Raw genomic sequence first — 23,079 nt, 5'->3', positions numbered from 1 at the left:
AACATTTCTTTCAGCTAGTATGCAGTTCTCGATAAAGACACTGAAATGAAAGATTATATACAATGTAGGCTATGAAATTGACAATACGTGATGCATTCCCTGACCCCTGTACTACATGACTCTCTTTAGTGGAAGTTCCAGCTTCAGGGTCATCGATATTTTAACTGCATGGCTTGGTGTAAAATGCTGACTCTAGACCGTCCAATTAATAGAGGCAGGGGTGGACCCTTTTGTGTGAATTTCAACACACAATCTATTTGATTTGTCTTTCAAACAATTTATCAAGACCTGAGTGTTGAAAAATTTAACATGTAAATTTTCAACGCTCACTATAAATTCGATTTCGGATATTCCACTAAAAAAGTTATTCTAATTAAGAAAGTTGATCGATTTTTCGATCAAAGCTCTATGTATATGAAACCAATGTCAGCAACTATAAAGTTTTATGATTAGTCACATTAATTTATCTATAAAAATGTCGAAAAGAGACTGGCTCGTTTTGTAAAAAAAGTCAACTGAATCGGGGAATAATCTTGACTGAAATTACTTAAATTACCTCTATGTTGAGTAATACACAAAATATATTTAATTTTTGATTTCACTTCATGTCTGTCCCCCCTTTTTTTGCGTAGCAAAGATTTTTCTTAAGTTTACATACAAAAAAAAAAATGAATTAAGATGGAGTCCCCCCCCCCCCCCCCCCCCCCGCACTTTTAGGGGACCACGTACAAATTGAATTGAAAATTAGGAAATAAAATGTGACTGAAATTAAAGTTGAAGGAATAGTGCCCCCTCCCCCCCCCCCCCCTCCACGGATTAGGATTTTCAGGATTTTGTAAATTACTATCTCTCTCTCTCTTTTATTTTTTTCCCTTGCCCCTCCATTCACAGGCACCTGAATTTTTATCAATCAGTCGCTTAAAAAGTCATAACTTGAAAAATTCTACCCCTACTATATGTATTTATATATAGTAGGGGTAGAATTTTCCGATATATGACTTATTAAGCGACTGATTGATAAAAATTCAGGTGCCTGTGCTCCATTTTAAAAATCGATGCTACGTGCCCGTAGTAATGAAACAGTTACGTACTCCATAAATCATAGGAATTTGAAGACGACGTCAACTGAACAGTGTAACAGTATCTTAAGTAAGTCTGTTCTTGATTATGAAATTGAATTGATAGATCAAATAGGCTGATTCATCAAGCTCTACCCTCATGTACCACTGATTCCAAAGCTAAGCCGAAAGATGAAAGTGAAAGTAGACCGCGGAAAATCCCATTTACTGCAATCACAAATGATATGAATACTGTGAATTTTACCCATTCCTGCATGTATGTATTATGATTTTTGCTGTAATGATAAGGCATGTAGATTTGTCATTTTCAGAAAATGTGTGAGTAAGCTTTATATACACGGATTCGTTGTATAGACTCTTTTGTAGATACCTCATAAAACTTATATACAACATATGTGATTGAAACAGTTCTACAGCTGTGCCTGACTGGTCTCTTTTATACAACGTGCACGTGTTCCGGGAAGGATAATTTAAAAACAAAACGAGTTTCGGAGGATAATCGTTATTTATAAGAAAATACTCGTGATGCCACAACATCCGCTGTATGCCAAAAGTTATTTTTTCCTGTTTCTGATCCTCGCTTATTTTGCCAAAGGCCAGCTAGGTAAGGCTAACTTAATTTAAACATCTGGACATACTTATTATATTAATAAATTAAAAAAATGTTCACGGGTCATAATTTATGTTACAGGGTTTCCTAAACCGTGGACAGGCACACCGCGGTCAGTTGTATGCAAATTACGCATACGAGAACAGGACAATGCCTTTTTAATCACTTAGAACACCCATATGTGACGGGGGTCCTCCCTGTCACCGGCACTGATTGATAACTATTGTTTATATTTACAAGTTTATTTACATATTTACAACAAACACGAATTACACAATATATAGGAAACACAGGTTATATCACAAATGCGTCCTCACTCTTTAACATCCAAACTCATTCTCTCCTGTCTCCCACGTGTTCCCTGGGTATGGCCATACCAATTATCTATCACTCCTCAGACTCACCCATAACTCAATCAACTGCTCACTTTCATCTCTCAGAACTTTATCATGCACAATAAACAAATGACAACTACAGATATTAACTCAGAAATTATAGACTCATGTTCGCTCTCTCTCACTTGCCTAACGAGCTAAAATGATACTCTTGGGAAACAGGGCTACAACGCCTGCGTCGCGCACCTGCAACCTTATCAAACCTTTCATATGACATTTTTCATCCGACACTTATTAAAGATAATTAACCCAAGGGGATGGCCCTGTAACATACCTCCCCTCCTAAGTGTGGCGTCCCGACACACTATGATAATTAGCCGACAGACTTTCATTATAACTAAGTAAAATAATTGCATTACACATACGTAGCACAAACAATAATACAATACTATTTACGTGCACTTTACAACTTTCCTTTTTTTTTTTTTTTTAAATATATATCTTTAATTTTTTTTTTTCCGTCATTTTTTTAAATGTCAGTTTTCTCCTGCTACATATATACACGCGTTTATTTCTTATATATATATACACACGTTTATTTCTTGGATTTAATAAAGTCTTCTATGATTTTAAAATTCCCAATTTCTTTTTCGTTGACCCACTGGGTTTTGCCGTTTTTAAATTGGACTAAGTAAAATTTCTCTAATCGCCTGGAGTCGTTTCTTTGTCTCATTAGATCCAGAATTTTTACTATTTCTTGATCATCACCGGTTTCTAACTGTGACGGCGTTTGATCGGGGTCATCATTGTGGTCGTCCGGGCGATCGTTCGGATTGACGTAACTTTTCATCCTGTTTACATGCGACGTTAAAGTCTTTGATTTGTTGTCTGGGTCTTGAAGTTTGTACGTCATATTGGACAATTTCGCTAGAACTTTGTATGGTCCGTGCCAGTGATGTGTTAATTTCGCGGACAGTCCTGGTTTGGTTACAGGAGTGTATAACCAGATTTTGTCCCCTTCGGTGTAATGGGTTTCTTTAGAGGCATCGTCGTAATGTTCTTTTTGCTTTTGTTGGTTCTTTTGTAAGTTTTCATTTACTAGGGTATATGCCTCTTGAAGACGGACTTTGGCTTCTTCCTTATAGTCGTCTGCTATGGCATAGGAGAATGTCGGCGGGCAAAGTGCAGCTTCAATAGGTAAAACAGCATCTCGTAGGTGCATAAGGTAAAATGGTGATTCTTTTGTAGACTCGTGGATGGCGGTCCTATATGCAAACAGGATGTACGGTATGAACGTGTCCCAGTCACGTTGATGACCTGACACATACATTGACAACATCGTTGTGAGGGTGCCGTTAAAGCGTTCAACCAAGCCGTTGGTTTCTGGGTGATAAGCAGTAGTAAATGTTTTCTTGGTGTTTGTCAATTTGCAGATTTCCCTCATCAGGTTTGATCTGAAGTTTTTACCATTATCTGATAGTAGCTCACGAGGTGCTCCGTGACGACACACTATTTCCTCCACAAAAAGTCGCGCAGTAGTTTCTGCGTCTGCATTGTTTACTGCGAAGACCTCAGGCCACCGGGTTAAGTAGTCACTAAACACAATAATATACTTATTTGACTTGTAAGTCGGTGGAAATGGCCCAAGGACATCTACAGCTACTCTGTCAAATGGTCCATTAACGGTTGGTAGCGGGTTCAGTGGAAACTTTGGTCTGTTCTTTGGTGACTTCTTGGTCGCACAATCTACACATGATTTACACCAGAATTCTATGTCCGAGTACATTCCCTTCCAATAGAATCTTTCTTGAACTTTATCATAGGTTTTCTGGAATGAAAGGTGACCTGCTGTTAAATCGTCATGACAAGCATACATCACTTCATCAATAAGGCTCCTTGGAATGGCAATTTGGCGTCTAATTGCTTGGCGTCGTCTGTGAGATCCGGGCTGCCAAAGATGGTACAGCAGACCATCATGTCCAAGTTCATAATCACCAGATAAGATAACTGTTTCACGAGCTTTCGAAGACAGTTCAGGTAATTCCCCTAGCTCTAAGTATTGGATGATAGCTGCAAGAGAAGGGTCGTTTTTCTGACGGTCGCGAATGTCCTGATACGACCTCTTTGGTATGATATCTGTTTCAGCTTTAGCACAGGTGGTCGCCACTGAAGGTTCTGCAGGAATTCGAGATAAAGCATCTGCGTTTTGATGAGCTTTTCCTGGACGGTGTTTAATGGTTATGTCATACTCTTGAAGAGTTAATGACCAGCGTGCGAGACGACCAGCGGGATTCTTGATGTCCATAAGCCACCGTAATGGATTATGGTCAGTAATCACAGTGAATTTACGGCCAAATAGATAGTGTCTAAAGTATTTCACACCCCACACAATCGCAAGCGCCTCCTTTTCGATTACTGCATAATTCTGCTCGTTTGGTTTTAAGCTCTTACTTGCGTAGGCTATAGTCCTCTCGCCATCGGGTCCATCTTGCGCTAGCACTGCACCAATACCGGTGTCGCACGCATCAGTGTACAGAACAAACGGAAGTGAGAAATCTGGGTATCTTAATATAGGATAGCTGGTCAAGGCCTCCTTGAATGTTTTGAATGCACTTTCACAGTTACTATCCCATATAAATTCAACTCCTTTTCTTAAAAGTTTGTGTAAGGGCGCAGCCTTACTAGCAAAGTCTTTTACAAACTTCCGGTAGTAAGAAATAAGCCCAAGGAAGCTTCTGAGTTCACTAACATTTGAAGGCTCGGGAAAGTTGTGAATTGATTTTACCTTGTCCGTGTCCGGCGATATTCCCGTTGCTGAGATCTTATGTCCAAGGAACGCAACTTCGGTTTTCCCGAATGAGCATTTCTGGGCTTTAAGCTTTAACCCCGAGTCCTCAAATCTCTTTAGCACTTCCTCGAGTCTTTTGACGTGGTCACTGATGGTTTCAGAGAAAACGATTACATCGTCTATGTACACAAGGCACGTGTTCCACAGTAATCCTGAAAGCACAGAGTCCATAAGTCTCTGGAAAGTAGGAGCACTGTTGCACAGTCCGAATGGCATATAATTATATTCGTAATGCCCTCCGAAAAAGGAAAACGCAGTCTTCTCTTTGTCGCTCTCCTTAATTGGAACTTGGTGGTATCCTTGACACAGATCTAAGACACTGAAGTACTTAGAATTGTTAAGCGCATCTAACATATCGTCAATCCTCGGAAGAGGGTATACATCCTTTTTGGTGACCTCATTTAGTTTACGAAAGTCGATGCACATGCGAACTTTGCCATCTTTCTTCGGCACTAGGACGATTGGAGCTGAATACGGGCTCTTGGACGGTCGTACGATTCCGTTAGCACACATTGTTTCTATCTGAGACTCCAATAATTTTCGCTGGCTGTGAGGAATTCTGTACGGCCGCAAGTGGATGGGTTTGCTGTCCCCCGTATCTATCGAATGGTCAACTAAATTGGTCCTGCCTAATTCGTTGTCATTAAATGCAAAAACTTTTCGGAACTTATTTAACACCTTCATAATTGACTCACGCTCCGTTTGATCTAAATTTTCTGTTACATAGAGATCGTTAACTGTAATATCTTTCTCGCCAGGCTTCACACACTCACTGACTTCAATTCCGTTTAAACTTTCACCCTGATATGCACCTTCCAAACTCTCACTGACTAGATTCGCATCGGGACTGAATGAGACGCGCTCACCATTTATATACAAAGAATCATTTGCAACATCAATGTAACATGCACAATCTTTAAGAATATCTAGTCCTAAAATACAGTTATATGGGAAATTCCTAGCAACAAATGCATTGTAAACAATGTCAGTCTTTTCGCCAATTCTAATTCGAAAGTCACATTTTCCAATTATATCGACTCGGTTGCCCGTAGCCGATGTAATGCTCACCCCTCCAGCCGGCGCCATTGTACCCTGGTCTGCGAATTCTTCACTCACAATTGTGACACTGGATCCGGTGTCGATCAACATCGAAGCACTTTTATCATTCACATCTCCTAAAATTTTGGCGGTACAAAATTTAGGATTCAACTGACATGATACAATATTTTCACATACATATTTCACAATTATATTATTTTCACTATTCCCGGAGGAATCGAATTCTTTCACTTCGCGCAACTGGCTCTCTTTCGGAGGATGTTTAACTTCCGCTAATCCTTTACCTCCACACAAAGGGGCGGACTTTAGTTTCCCGAATTGGTGGTCCTTTGCTCTTTACATCGAACTGCGATATGTCCTACCCGCTGACAGTTGTTGCAGATTGGCCTTCCATCCGTTGTCCTAAGGTTCCGGTCAGACCTGGGCTGCAGTCCACGGCCTCTTCCTCGCCAGGATCCTCGGAAGTTCTGTCCCCGGGTATTTGAGGCATATTGTCGCTGGGAAGAAATGCGCCCTATCTCGGTAGCCATCACTGATACTTGGGCTGAGAGGTCTGCGATGGATTTCTCCAGCTCCTCTGTTCTCTTAGGTTCGTGTGACATAGCTGCCACTCTTGTCCTCGAGTTGTCCACAAGAGAGTTGTTACATTCCTCTCTTTTCGCATGACGAAAAGCTTCCTCAAAAGTCTTTGGGTTTGAAAGTAAAACAAACCTTTTTATTTCAGGTCTTAACCCTTGAATGAAATGTTCTTTGGTAAGAGTTTCTTTTTGTCGTCTTGGCATGTCCATGTACGCACGTGTGGCTAGCTTCGTTATATTTGCGGCATAGTCGTCAACAGTTTGGATCTCTGCTTGTCTGTATCCAAAGAGGTTTGAGTAATACAATGACTGTAGCTCTTTTGGGATGAACCTTTCCCGGAGAGAGTCACAAACAGAGCGATAATCATCTTTTAAATCATCGTCTAACGATTCGTAATAATCTGCTGCCTGGTCTCGGAGGAACGCCGGTATTGTGACACACTTCCTGCCATCACTCCAGAAATTTGCTCTGGCGATCCGGTCAAAGTCTTTAATCCAAGAATCAACATCTTCGTCTAACTTTCCGTAAAATGGAACGGGCCTAACTAGAGTCGATGACTTCGGCTCTGGTGTAGCTTCATTCACAATTATTTCTTCGACAGGCTCTTGCCTCTTTTTCTTTGGCATTTTGTTCCTTTGTCCTTTAGTGATCCCACCGCTGCCACCATAATATGTGACGGGGGTCCTCCCTGTCACCGGCACTGATTGATAACTATTGTTTATATTTACAAGTTTATTTACATATTTACAACAAACACGAATTACACAATATATAGGAAACACAGGTTATATCACAAATGCGTCCTCACTCTTTAACATCCAAACTCATTCTCTCCTGTCTCCCACGTGTTCCCTGGGTATGGCCATACCAATTATCTATCACTCCTCAGACTCACCCATAACTCAATCAACTGCTCACTTTCATCTCTCAGAACTTTATCATGCACAATAAACAAATGACAACTACAGATATTAACTCAGAAATTATAGACTCATGTTCGCTCTCTCTCACTTGCCTAACGAGCTAAAATGATACTCTTGGGAAACAGGGCTACAACGCCTGCGTCGCGCACCTGCAACCTTATCAAACCTTTCATATGACATTTTTCATCCGACACTTATTAAAGATAATTAACCCAAGGGGATGGCCCTGTAACACATAGAACTGCGCAGCTGCTGACTAATTTTCAATATTTAAAAATCTGACAAAATAAGAGAAGAGTTCATTGGTGTCCTCTCTACAACCATTTGTTCAGAAAAAGGTTGAATTTTGCACATTTATGTAGTAATTTTGTCTCAAAATAGGGTACCGTATCTTAATCCGTTGGTATGGTGTCTATTTTTAGAACAAAAAACCCAGTCTGTCTATACTTAAACCTCCTGTACGTTATATTTTCATCGAAAAAAAAAAATATCAATTCAACACAATATGTGTTGAACGTGACAGACATCTCTATACCAGTTCCAGTGGGTTTTTTTAAAGATCTATATGTATAAATTAATTTCTTTTTAGAATTAGGGTAGGGGTAAAAAAATTAATTGCCTTAAATGAAGAAAATGCATATAGTTTTTAATGAAAATATAACTTCAAAGTACCTCCATTGACACACACAAAAATATCTCGTGCGAATTAATGGTTTTTGAGACCCATATTTGAATAGGGTACCCTCTTTTGCCACAAAGTTACCACTTAAATAAGCAAGATTTGACCTTTTTCTCAACAAATGGTTGTACAAAATTGTAGCGTATACATTAATGACTTCGATCATTTCATATTTTTCAGATTTTTATAACTTGAATATAAGTCTGTAGCTGTGCAGTTCTAAGATAATAAAAATGAATTGTTCTGCTCTTGTAGTTTGTAATTTGCATACAAATCAACAAGTAGAACGTCATATTTATTGCTTTTTTATCTTTTGACAACAGTTTTTAGTCAGTTATGGGCAGAAACAAGCCAGTTCAATGTTTCCATTTTTATTCTCCAATGTACAAGATGGCTGCACATCACCCTTATTGTCACCAATGTATAAAGATGTTTGTATGTTGAAAGAGAGTCCAAATTTAATCAGCTGAATCAGAATTTGCATTCATTACAGTATCTTTTCTTTATGAAACACTCCCTCAGTGGTCTCCTTTCGTAGATGTACATGTATAATTGTAATCACATTGAATGATCATGGCCCTGGTTATAAAGTGAAGCAGGTTCTGCGAGCGACTTTTCATCTTCTTAATTTTCTCCGAAATGTCGGATCGGAATAACCCCGAATTGGTAATGAAGGCGTTAGGACATCCCCATAACTGAAATCCGGTTCGTTAACTTTTAGATCTCGTTGCTCTAAAATGATGTTAACAACTTCGTTGGATTCATTTAGCTCCAAAATTAAAACACCGAGTTTTTCCATTAAACCTGATATCTTTCGCTTGCCAAAGTCCTTACATCTGAATCAGTAAAAGTACACGTACATTCTATAACATTTCCCTTCTTTCAATTCATTAAGTTTGTTATTAACTTCTTTTGCTATATTTCGGAAGTCCGTGAGAATGTTCCAAAATGTTGACATAGGTACTTTTTTCTACTTAGCACTTTCTCAAATTTCTCCAAAGGGCACTTAATAACTATAACTTTTTCTTCATGGCATAAATTTTTATGTCTCCTTAGATTTCACAAACTGTCGTCCCCAATGGTTAATCTTCTAATGACTCCATTTTGTTTTTAAAATTTACTAGTATTTTTTAATAAAATCTTACGGTTTTGTGATGAAGCAGCCGATACAAGTTGTCCTCTCAATTGTGAATCGTACGTGGACGGTTACTACCGTTTTCAAAAATTAGCCGGAAAATTCGGTGCCGAATCATTTTCCATTACGTGCACGGGATTCCCTTTCTGGGCCACCGTACGCTTCAGCATTATTATAAGAATCTCTGTCAGCATCATGTTCCATTAAGTCACTAAGGTTTCGAAATTCTTAACCAACCGTGTCTTGATTTATGTTTTCCCTATATAACAAATTGAAAGATTAAGCACGGACGGTGAATTCTCAGAATGCTGTATCCTAAACAACACAACATAAACTTCTCAAGATCCCGTTTTGTGTCGTTCAAATAAAAAGTTAGGTCAGGTACCCTTTGCTTTTGATATATCTACCATCGTTTCGGCACTTAACTCTGGACACATTTTAACACCAGCATTATGTCTCTACTGTCGCTCGGTCTCTTGCTTCGGATGTTTCCTTTTGATCTTGCGAGTTTCTCTTAACTTCTGTTGACCACTGCAAACATATATTTTTGGGAGTTGATTTTAATCAACTCTCCTATGCACTTACTCAGGCAAACCGAAAGTGAAACAGTGTTTGGACCTAAGCACAAATCAATACCGCTGACAACACTTAGTTCTTTAAAATAATCGATAAATTCAATGCAATGTATTCTGAAGCATTGTTTCTCAAGAAAACTTGTTTATTGATACCTTGAAAATTGTGAGATTTTAAATGGTACAAACAATTTAGATATTTTTAAAGTCGTTTGTATTCCTCCGCTAGAGTTCAATGTATAGTCTCGTTCAACCAGACGCTCGGCTGTCTCCGTTAATATCCGACAAAACATAGAGTCTCTCATGCTTGTCGGAGATAAACGGAGACAACCGAGCGTTTGGACGAACAAGACTAGAGTTGAATCTTGCCTGGGTCCATACTTTTTCTCAGAAATATTTCGATTACCGATACTACGTGCCATGCAAAATCACATATCGTTGATTTTAAAATAAATAATAATCGATAAAATCAACTCCCATCAGTACTTTGATTTGTAACTATACTCACTACCGTCTTAATCATTAGGAGATTCCACAATGACATCTTAGAGACCTTTTATTATCCATTTTGTGTGGTGATCCTATTAATATGTGACGAGTTATATAGTCATATAACATAATTCAAAAAGATCCTAATGTTCCTGATGTTTATTTACATGTATATAACTTGACTACGTTTTTCATCCTCTTCCATCTAAATTTATCATTCTATCTGATCGAGGATGTAATTAAATTGGCATGCATTTGTGTATCGACAGCATCATGCTCAATTCGAATTAAAAAAAAAGAAATAACTTTCACATTAAATACTACTATCCTGATCTTAATAAGTTTCAACTGGACAACCGTAATTTTTCAACGTAATCAGACGATAATTTTAGCAGCCGTTTCTGTCTTCAAATCTTTCTTAGAGTAGATCTCTATAATATCATTCCGACCACCTACTAAACAATATCAGTTTTCTCAGTCGGATACAGCTGGAAATGGCCATGTTCCATCAATATACATGTATGTCTTAATTCTCTCGTATCTTACTTCAACAATATTATACTTTTTTCGATGTCCTTTTTTGTTTCTTTTGTTGACTCGTTCTCTCAACAAATAATATAACAAGCATCTACATAGGTCTTCACCGATGTCGACTGCTTCGTTCCTTTCTAATAAAATGGGCATGCTTTTTTCCCAATTTTTTTCCAATTCTCATATAACCAGCTGTATTGACATCATGGAAATTCCACATACTGTCTAAAAATGACATGTAGTGATAACGAACAGTGATCAAATTCAAAAGTCCAAATTAAACAAGAGATTGCGAAACACAAATTCTCAATCGCCCTGTTCTTTCCACACCATTCTGTATTTCCTACTGCTCCCATTGACTAAAATTGCCTTTCGGTATGTGCTTTCCAATGGTCTTTCAGATGCAAATCTCGAAAGAGAAAAAAAGAGTAAAAATTTGTTTCTGAAATGTTTTTGTCGTGCTGGTGGCGGTTTATTCACCGCTTCGTCTTTACACTAGAGACATTTGTCCTAAAATGTTTGCACCAGGTGAAACAGACCGGGGCTGGGTATCCATTTTATTTGTATTGAAAACTTGACATTACCCGCACATTCTTCGTGATTGTTCTCAATATTTGATACATCAAAGACAGCTGCTATTTATTCAACCTTCATATTTAATTAACGTTTTCTATTTTAATCGCATAATTCCAACAGCATTTCACAATGTTTACACATAATTCCTGAGGGTTGCACTGATCATGATAGAGCGCCTGCTTTCTTAGCTTTCCCCTGTTTATTGTACACTTGGCTCAACTGTTAAATCCTTCTATGAACTTCCATCTGTATCCTTTGATGTTCGTAAGCCAGGGACTCAAAGTGAACCTTATTCCTTACAAATATTAACATGAGAAATTGTTTTCCTGTCGGGCTCAGAAATTTTTGCAGTTCCTTCTCCCCTAGTTTAGAGATCTCTTCTTGTGTTGCATAGGTTGTTGCTCATTTTCTGCAAAGTATGACTGATCTACACTTGCAACATCTTTTCAGACTTAGCTTGCGTTACGATACCGGAGTCTTCATTTATCAGGACTAGTCAACAACATGTCAATACTATGAAATGATTCTGCTGAAAAATGTCATGCAAAGCAAGATAAATTCACAACCGACAATCTTCGACATACTTACATTAAGAATTTGATTAGCATTTTCCCATCATTTTTAAATAAACCAGATAGAAAGCAAACGTTGTCAATTTACAACGATGTTTGTTCTAAAGCTACGTATAGGGTCGATGAAACGAACACGCTTACAGATAAACATATATTTAACCAAAATTTGTAATGATGTCAGAGGGATGCTTCATCAATGACCTAAATAACGTTTAATATTAATTAAATTGATTACGATGTTAAAAAGATACATGTAACCATGCAAGAAAATACGTAAGACGAGAATGGATGCCCCTTCATTCATTTTGAAAATCAAATGTAGGGATCGGCCTTTTTCAACTGAAAAGATTATAACAAGTACATGTATTTAAATCGTTAAGTATAATTTTAAGAACCTTCAAACTCACCCCGAGTGCCCAAACTGGCTTCAATTACAGTAAGCTATATATCAATGAGAATTTTAGAAGCAATCTTTAAAGTTATTTAATTAAATTTTCATACTTTCATGTTAAATACATTTGGAATTCATTGGTGCGCATATATTTACATGTATGTAATAATTTCAGGTTATCAATTGCCACCCAAAATAATCAGTACATTCAAAAATGAATATTTTTACCCTCGAAATTCCACATTGGCTGATGCTTCATTTAACTGCACTGCGCAAAATGGACCAATTCAGTAATTTTTTTTTCAATAAATGAAAAGAAGATTACTTTATGAATTTTTCAATAAAATTTGTTTTTAGCAATTTGTCAATAAATCTCAATATTTTTTAATCAGATACCAATGGGAAAAAGACGGAGTAGTTGTACAGAATAGTCAGTATGTATCTATAGACAATTCAACAGGAACTCTTAAGTTTGTCAAGATGCAGAAAGGGAATTACGGAACTTACCAATGCTTTGCTACAAATGATAACGGAACATCACTTTCAAAGCCCTTTAAAGTGAAGGAAGCAAGTAAGCTATAACAAAATTAATACCAATGCATTGAACAGATCTTATTTGCTCTTCCTTAAGATTTTTTTATGTTAATGGTATAAAAATATTGAAACAAAATGCATTTTTGCAGGTCTAGGATCTTTTCCTACTAGTAGTATTCAAGAGGTACAATGTAAACAGTATGAACATTGCATAATCCCGTGTCGAAACAAGCCACGATGTGCGCCAGAATCACATTGTAAAGTAAGGTGGAAAATCGGAGAGGGAACTAACACTTACGCACCGATAAACACACGGGTTGCTGTGGATAATAATGGTTTGTATAGATAATTGATAAAGAATCCAGTAGATCTGTATCTCTACATACAAGCCAGTTCCTCACATGCAAAAAGCTTAAATTACGTGTGCTTTTCTCTGTACTTGTTAAATCCTTTTTTCCTAATACATACAGTGGTAATATTGGATATTCTACTAATGAAAGACCTTTACACCACTGTGCTTGCTTAACATTTTCTCTTAATCTCTAAAACATCCTTAACAACTACGGATAGTAAAGTATTTTACATTTACGTGGAGATAATAAGAAGAAAGTTTTATCTGTAATTAAATCATAGTTCTTGTAGTTAACAACTTGTGAGTTTGTTATTTGACAAAAATAAACTCAAGTTAAATGACACAGGTTTGCTTTGTAGGTGATCTCCACTTTTTATGGACAAAACCTGATGACTGGACAGGCTTACCGTACCTTTGTGAAGTGTCGCATGAACAACTAAATAAGCCAGTTGTTGGCAGTCAAACAAGTCTGAGAATTGACAGTAGGTAGAATTATTTTCATTACAATTAAGGAAAGATTGAAGCACTCTAAAGGTTTTAGTAAAATGTAATACCTGTCCCAACCTCTACTTTACCCCATTAAGTGAATCAAGGGAAAACTGTATTTCATCGTCTTTGAAAAGTTCGTGTAGCAATCAGATATCGAAAACTGGCCTAAATTAACGTTTACTTAATTGCAAATATTTCTCAAATCCAAATAAAATAGTTTACAGTATGTGGTTTCAAGATGGAAATGAGTTGTAGGAAGAACAGTCAAACGGTATTCCCAGTAAACATTGTCAAAGAGGAAATCCAATGTTTAAATGATATTCATCTGTTGACAGTTGACTGACTTAAGTATCTTTCAGAGACATCAATGGCTCTAGAAATTGACCCCTTTTCTGTGTTCAAAGAAGATGGCAAAGCATTAGTTGGAGGGAGAGGCGTACTGAGATGCATGTTTTCTGGATAGTGAGTACTGTTATGTTGCTGTTATTCGCAAATAAATGAACAAGAATATTTTAATCTCATCTAATGGGGTAATTTGGTTAATTAGATCTGAAACTTAATTGTTTACAATTAATATAAATTCCTTTTTATTGATATAAAACATTTTATCATAAATTTGTTATCAGCATTGAATTGTATAATACATAATTAATAAATCGGTGTAAAAAGGAAAATGTTTTTATTTCGGCAGTCCAATCCCAGACATTCAATGGACATCCCCTCAAGAAACAATCATCAAGAATATTCCCAGCAAATATGAAATTAGTGACTTTGGAAGAGTACTGACGATCTTGCAATCAACCCCAGAAAATGAAGGATTTTACATTTGTTTAGGAAAGGCGAAAACAGAGTCTCGTCCTCAAATTGTCTCTTTTAATGTCACATGTAAGATATTTTGTCATATATTTTTGTTGTTTATTTTTGTGTTTTGATTAAGTTGTGACAGTAGTATAAAATCAAATAGGAATAAATATTTCTCCTACTTTACATACATCAAAGCTACTGCATTTAATGACTACATTTAGGGTAAGGCAGAACCATGTCGATATAACAGTTATGGTTACTATTGTAAAAATAATTTAACAACAGAGAGTTGCCAACGATATAGCGGGCGATGCTGACTACAGTGTTGCAATGAAATAACTGTCATTTATGTGCTTCTGTGGTATCATCCAATCAAAACAATTACCTTCCCATATCTTCATCGTTCCACCACTAAATAATCGTTGTTGCAATGCGCTATCGTTTAGAATTCATCATCTTCACGTTATTAAGTCATAAATGACGTTACAATGAAAAATGTGACCCTATCAGAGTTTCATTTTGATCATTGTTTTGGATTCATAGCGGCCCCTGCTCTGATTGGAGACAATCAGATGCATGACATGACAGTAACAGAGGGAAACAACGCCACATTTCGTTGTGAAGCGATTTCCTTGTCGGATGAGCTGCCACCAACGCAACCGCTATGGAAGAAAAATGGAGTTGATCTGGATTTTGATGAAGGTAGAATAGAATCAAAGAAGCGCAAGGAAGATTAGCAAATTATGATGCCGTTTATAAATATTATACAATTTTGATTTAATTTTGATGTCTATGATGATCAATATTGTATCTATTAAATCTCCTTTTTTACTCAGCAAGATCCTTCAATTGCTCTTTCAGTCTGTTCAAATATCACAAATATCAACAATACCAAGTTGTAAAATATTTATCTATGAATTATCCAAATCATAAATATGATTTAATGAACCTACTTGGTCGGTTTTAAATTGTTTTGCCTGAAAAAATATAGCTGTTAATTATAACTAAAACAAATGCTTGCGTATGTTTTACTTAAAACTATTTGAATTTCCATTGTCTAGAGAAGTACATATTGACAGAGAACAGCAAATCGTTGACTGTTATTGATGTTCAGAAGTCGGATACAGGGGTTTACCAGTGTATGTCAGAGAACAGTGAGGGCGTTCTTTTGAAGGAAGCCATACTCAATGTTATAGGTAAGTGGTGATTAATCAAGATTTATAGGTGGACAGTTTTCTCAACAAATACCTATGTAATTATAAGTAAAAAAGAGTAATGTAATGAACCAGAAGCTTGGTTTTATAAGCTCGTGCCCTTTTTTTGATATTAATTTTTCCACATGCAAGATTATAATGTATATGATTTGACACTTTCTAGTGTTGTAACCTCTTATTATGCTCTAAATTATTTATTCTATTCAGCATCCTAGATGTAAAGAAATTTAAAACTTGACACAAACCTTGTTTGCATAGCTAAGAATTAAGAGTTCTGTATCTCACTTATAGCTTGATTTCTGGTGTTAAAAATTAGAAAAACCTTAGTTATTGGAAGCATGTCAATCATTAAGATGGAAAAGTAAAATTTGAAAATACAATGTGACAATGCCCCTTTAAAATTGATTTTTTTTCTACAGGATCATATTAATGTTGGGTTTATAAAATAATATATTGAAAATATGAAAATGAAAAAAGCACCTGCAGCTCACAAAAAAATTTACCTGTACATGCAGTATTTTAACAAAGTATTCTTAAGTTTTTTGCAGTACAAGTCATCTACCAGCTGATTCTAAAAAAAAAAAACACTACAAAAAAACCCCCAAAATTTTAAGTGGAAAGACATGTGAAAGCGAAACATATTACTATAGCCGCTTTCATAGTATTCATCATTATTTTTTTTCAGATCCATTACGGACAGACATTACCACTTACAACATTGCGACAAATATTGCCTATGATAATATTACAACTACAGGTAAGCCAAACCGAAAACCAACATTCATCATATTTTGTTTGTTTTGCACAAGTTTTATCTTGCATTACATAATACATACAACAAGTATGTTGACTGCAACCTTTTTTTCAAGAAGTTATTGTGTGATCAGTGGTGGGAACTCTTCCCAAACAAAAATGTAACGCAACATTAATTCTCAAATTAATGATTTATATTTAACATTTTAAAATGTTAAAATGACCTATATTAATAGTAATGTTTTAACACAATCAAAATGTTGATATTTAGGGTGATGCATTTTGGGTAAACTATGTAAGTTATGACTTAAAAAACATGACATGACATAACTTTCAATGAAAAATTAGAATTGCTGTATTTGGAGATGACCATGAGCATGAGCAATTAAAAGTAAGCTCAAAAATAGATATTATATTATTTGGATATATCCAAAAAGTACATTTTTGAACAACTAAAGTTAACTTGACATATGCCAAAATTATTAAACAGAAGAAATCTGAACAATATGTATAATCATTTTTAATGTTCATTCTTATAGCTGTGTTTTTTCCATGAATGTTGATAAGTATTTTTTGTATGCTCGAAACAACTCCTTGCTATTTTGTCACGAGTGGTGTTGATATTTTCTACATTTTTGTCAACGTTATACTATATACAAGGGCTTTAGTCGGTAGTTTTTAGCAAATGAGTAAAAAGTAAAGGCTATCGCTTATGTATGAAAGTCCAGATTTTAAGCCCATTTAACATTCAAGATTCGGAGTTATATCTAATTAGTTAATTTAGATATTGAATTTCGATTTTGAATTTCAAATCTCAAATATGTAATGAATATTCTGGATTTTCATGTTTGTCCCAAAGAATTTATACATTACGCTTCTTGCTTTCTTCCTTTTTAATTTTTTCCCCTTCTTTATTTCTTTCTTATCTACTTCTCAAGAGATTTCATAACGTGGTTGTTATTATATCAGAAAAAAATTCATCTTTAGGACAGTTTCAAAATTAAAATTTGATTAGAAGCAAATATGTGAGTGTATGTTAAATAAATTTGATATCTTAGTTAAAATGCTGTTGTATAATAAGTAACGGATAAATTATATGTTAACTGATTTTACAAGTATTTTCTTGGATTTTTAACCAAAATAGTCTTTCTCTAAATTCTCTAACAAATGATTTTATCCTCTTTGGATAAAACAAGTTTATCAAAATCAAACAAAGTATCATTTATTATTGTGAATTTGCGACGATTTATGACACTCGATATTATTAGTTACATGGTTTGTAGTTGACCTAATATAGTTTATAAGCTGTCAGTACATTCTATATGGAGCTCTGCTCTCGGCCCATATTGAATTTACTAACCACGTATATACCATATTAGGTCAACTACAAACCATATTTATATAAATGAATTGTTTATGTCTTGAAATATAAGCTATTTTTGGGTGAGGGTAAGTAAACGTGAAAGAGGGCGAGACTGGCTGGCTTGAACTAAAATATCGCTTATATTTCAAAACAAATATATATTTTGTTTATCTTGCAACATAATTATGTCCCATTTTACGCCCCAACGAGCCATTTTAGACAAATTTTGTTGCATATCTGCGGTCCAAATCGTGATGCCATGGTGTAAACGAAGCAAGAGAGATAACGCCACAATGTATTTGAACATCGGGTAAATGGACGAGGCTGTATTTGGGCACTTACCGAATATACATGTAGCTTTGGTTTATTGGGTTACCTTTATTCGGTCAATGCAAAGGGTAGTTGCAGGATAAAATACATAACGATATGAAAACAAGCTATCATTTTTTTAACATAATCATATGATGCACAATCCTGCTTAGCCCTACCTAAACATTTATTTTGTATCTGATATTAAAAGTATATTGAAAATGCATCTCAAATTACATAATGTTAAATCAAACATCCAACAGATATGAATTTTTCAAAACTCAATCAATAACATCCCATAAGTTATGTCTTTGTTTGCTTTTTTATTATCAGAAAAAACGATAATTGCCTTGCCTAATAGGATAATTACATACTTGTGCATAAATTTACTTGTAATTTCTTTATGATGTGATGCTGATGTTCGTTGTTTTTTTGTGCTAATTTACAGGTGATACACTTACTACTACAGTTAAACAAACAGAATCCCAAACCGTTATCTACTACATTGTAGTCTCTGTAGTCGTCGTTTTAATCATCATATTGATACTTGGCTGCATCGTATTCCAAAGAAAAAAGAAACAGAGTTATATTTGTGAGTTTATTAATAAACCATCCTTTCATTGTATTTTCAAATATCATCAATAAGAAACACGTACAGATGTGTAATATGGTTAAAGTGTTGTCCTTTAGAGAAGAGAGGTTACAGAGATCTAATGAAAGGAATACTTTTTAAAAGATGTGATCAGAAGTTTGTCTTCATATATGATTAGGTGGCATGCTTCTACCCCTTGTGTGCAAGTTATGAGAAAAATATGCTGACATGCAAGATAATTATGTCAACATGCAACATTACTATGTTGACATATTAAACAAATTTCAATCAGATCGACATTATTTAAAATCCCAAAAAATCAAATATCCACACCGTGTCTCTATCTTTAAAAGTGTACTTTAAAAAAAACCTCTTTAACCATGTATATGCAGGTTTGCTAATTATTTGCTCACATACAAAATGGCAGGCCCTTTTTGGTCAGAATAATATTTTTAATGTCGGAAACATGTCAATATCATCAAAAACTTATCAAAATCTTTGCGGTTATATTCATTCACATTGAGCAGATTCTTGCAAATAAATACAGTGTTATAATGTATTTCCAATTAGTTTTAGTTAGCATAAAAAATGATGCCATCGTTAATGACTTGCAAGAATAAGTAGAGCACATGCAATAGGTAAAGACACATATATCTTGTGATATCAGATAGCGATACAACTTTTTAAGTTTTGTTATTCTATTATTCTTGGTTTTAGTGAACGAGGAAAATAATGCCAATCAAGATGACCAAGAAATACAACTAGGACAGACCCCCCCAAGGCCGTGAGTACCCATAATAACAGCAGTAGACCGAATCAGATATCTTTGTATATACTTATTTGAAAAATCGTTTGTTGCCATGAACCAAAGAGAACTTGTTAAGGGTTTTGTGAAGGGATTGTAGACATTTTAATTCGATGTTTTCTAATTCAGAAACTTTTAACAGTTTAATTGTAATGGAAAACTTTTAAAAGTTGTTCGTTGTTGGCTTTATCTATTCTGTAGACTATAGATGCTTCCTTTATGATACAGTTCCTGATTAGTGTTATATGTTGAATTATCTGTTTTATTTTTCTGTTATATTTTTCATAATATCTTAATGTAAAAAATGAGTCATTTGTTCATAATTCACAACAGACATATTCGATAAAAAATCCCCTTGTGTATCTTTCTTAAAAATAGAAACGTGTACAAGGTGTACATTGTCATTATGTAAAGATCTTTAATGAAATGTTGCGGAGAAATCTATTTGAAAACTAATTTGACTTTAGTAAATACATGTGATGAAAAAAGTTATTCGCGATCGTTTCTAATGTATTTTTTTTTCTTTCTCAAAATCGACACAAAACTAAATTGTTGTGATTACGTATATTGATTACGTAATGTAACGTAAATAAAGATATCCGGTTTTTAAATTTGGAATTCAATTGTGTCAAAAATCATAATTAAACAAACATAATTTTAAAAAGAAATACAAAGTGAGAGTGTAAAATAATTATCAATTATCAATGTCTCATCTTTGACAACTCCTCTCCTTTTTAAGGACCAATGAACTAACTTTAAGATGGAACCAAAATTTGGGGAACGCTCAAAAACACAAATTCTCAGAACAGGATACGGGGGGGGGGTGTTACCATAAAAAAAATTCTTAGACAAACCAGTCTAAGATCTGACCATCAATCAGATTAACGCAAATAAACAAATGGCAATAAAAAGGGGATCACTGAGAAATGGATAGGGGAGAGTCTCAGTTTACAAAAGAAAATTAATTATATTTGAATGAAATATATAACAAAGTTGTCTTTATCAATACAATATACGTATGGATATATCGAGATAGTTGGCTTAATAGCTATGTTACATGTATATCCACTTTTTTCAATTATCTTTATCTTCCATTGAATCTGCTTGAAAATTTGATAATGATGATACATCAAGAAAAATGTCTTAACTCTAACACATTACCGTACGGACATGCCTTTGATCTTTATTCTAATCATATTGCCTAAATGTTTGAATGTGAATATAAGTACAATACAAAATATTATATGATTATGATATATAGTTCTGTAAAGGATTTATTTACTGGGTTAAAGTCTATGTATTATCTTTTTTTTAGTTTGTAAAAAATAAAAAATACAGATGTGTTTGAACTACTCGTTCCTGCTTGATAGAGTAAATGAGTTTTACATACTTTTTTGCAGGGAAAATAATGGATTACTGAACAACCCCGAATAAGACTACGAGGATGAGAAAACATCATCGACGATGATGACGACAGCCTGGGCGAATGCGAGGGGGGTCTCGAGTTGAACAAGTTCAACGAGGACTGTTCGCGAATAAAAAGGATAAAAAAAATATCTAGGTCCGAGTCGGACGTCTAGAACACAAACAGCAGTATTAATAGCATTGGTGTGTAGGTGATGATACCTGGGGAGTTTTTCGATTGAGTGAAACCTAAGTTTGTGATTTTTTGTACACAGACTGTATTCACGTTAGGGTATATTAGAATGTCTTTATAAGGCAATATTTAAGCTTTTTTTAATGAATATAAATGATATCTATTACTGTCTTTCATAATTGGCTCACATTTTGAATAAACAGGGTAATTGTTTTTTTTTCTAATGAGTAGGTATCATTCACAGTCATTAATAGTTCTGTTTGAACTTTGAGAAAGTTTTTTTAAAGGTGGTATGGGACATCTGTCGATATCATTATGGATTAAAGTACATTATAATTGACAGACTTTCACCGGTTCAGAATTTTCAAATTTTACAATATTTAACCAAGAAATAGCTTTTAAAAATATTTGGAGAGGTAAAAATTGTAAAACCGTGAGCGGGATTCGAACTCATGATTTACAGATTCCTCGTAAACCCACTAACATACTGCGCTACACTGTTAGGTGACAGTATTGGAAAGAAAATACTTTTATAATTACACTTCATTTTATCGTTTGTTTTGATAAATAATACGTCACAACATGGAAGTGTTCCAAACCACCTTAAGAACAGATACATGTTTTTGCTCAATGCAAGCTATGTTTAAAATTTATTAGTGATTTAAGTTAATGTAACAGCTATGTGGTCTTTCTTCACCAAACTTGTCGGATCTATACATATAGAAATGCAAAATACCAATCATGTTACTAGTTTAAAGTGGCGCAAAGTTATGTTACCCTTTTGAACATATTCTTGCAAAATCAAACATATTGGTCGTCAGTCATACTTGTACACTTAATCTTCAAACTTGAGTCACAGTCCTTAGTTCAATGTAACTTTTCTATTTGTATTAATCAGTGGAAGGACCTGTAGAATGATAATGTATTTGTACTGTCCTGCAATGACGTTTGCACATTTTAAAATGTTTTTATTTATTTTGAGTTTGTGAAAAGGGTTGTTTTTATGTTTTAAACAATTAAACTGCAAACACAGAGTGCTTGTATACCGAGTTAAACTTTTAAGGGGTTTCTTTCATGATTGGTTTCTTTACCTTTCAGACTAACAAGGATAAATAGATATGCTCATCTATTGATAGGACGACAATTGATTTGCGTTGCAATAGCATTCATGTGCAAATTCTTAAACCTTTACTGTGAGTTTATATCTATTTGAAGTAAGTGTCCCTTCCATGCATTAAACTGTTCAAAATAATCAACACTCTGTATTCTAGTCAAGAACCTTCATCAAATGCTTATATGTTTTTCAACCTACTTTATTTCTTGTATAAATTTGGTTCCTAAAATGTTTAATGTCAATTAAAACTTTTGAAATGACTGAATATTGTCTGTTTAATATCATTAAAAATGAAATATTCATTGGCATCAACACATATATAAATATGTATCTTAATTAATGGTTAATTGTAACATTGGAAATTGTGGCCAAATATTATCTAACATATGATAATGTATTTTAAATGTTCGATCGGTGATTTATTACGGGCCGCCGGAAGGCGGTCCGTTATTTGATACACATTTAAATATTGTTACTGCGTTTCTGCGGGATAGTTCTTTTTTAGTAGAATTAATACTATGCTTATTTTTATGAATTAAAGGTAAATTTGCATGTAGAAATATGTTTTATGCCTTTTAGAAAATATCACATATTTTTGTTTATACTCGTAAATGAAAAGTAGGTCATACTTAGAAGATTGTCGTATTTGGCGCGTTTTTATCGAGACTATAATCTATTCGGAAAATTTCGGAGTTCTTCATTCTTTTAAAATCGGTATGCGGGACATACTAAAGACCTGAAATACTAAAGACCTAAATGTCATTAAATTTAATAT

The 23,079-nt window shown here is 34.8% G+C and overlaps 1 protein-coding gene across 1 annotated transcript; it reads left to right on the top strand.

The window, feature by feature from the left end:
* Positions 1-1,445: 1,445 nt before the first annotated feature.
* Positions 1,446-22,604, top strand: LOC128165056 (neural cell adhesion molecule L1-like). The gene is made up of 13 exons (XM_052829264.1): positions 1,446-1,683; positions 12,554-12,668; positions 12,771-12,949; positions 13,062-13,247; positions 13,624-13,746; positions 14,113-14,215; positions 14,445-14,638; positions 15,101-15,259; positions 15,619-15,753; positions 16,457-16,528; positions 18,645-18,788; positions 19,506-19,572; positions 20,994-22,604. The coding sequence occupies exons 1-13, from the start codon at positions 1,605-1,607 to the stop codon at positions 21,025-21,027; spliced, it is 1,590 nt and encodes a 529-aa protein (XP_052685224.1). The 5' UTR covers positions 1,446-1,604; the 3' UTR covers positions 21,028-22,604.
* The last annotated feature ends 475 nt before the right edge of the window (positions 22,605-23,079 follow it).

Source organism: Crassostrea angulata, chromosome 1, assembly GCF_025612915.1.
Source record: "Crassostrea angulata isolate pt1a10 chromosome 1, ASM2561291v2, whole genome shotgun sequence".
In the NCBI taxonomy this organism is placed as follows: Eukaryota; Metazoa; Mollusca; class Bivalvia; order Ostreida; family Ostreidae; genus Magallana; species Magallana angulata.
Note: the sequence above shows the minus strand (reverse complement) of the source record. Positions and strands in the feature narration are given on the sequence as shown.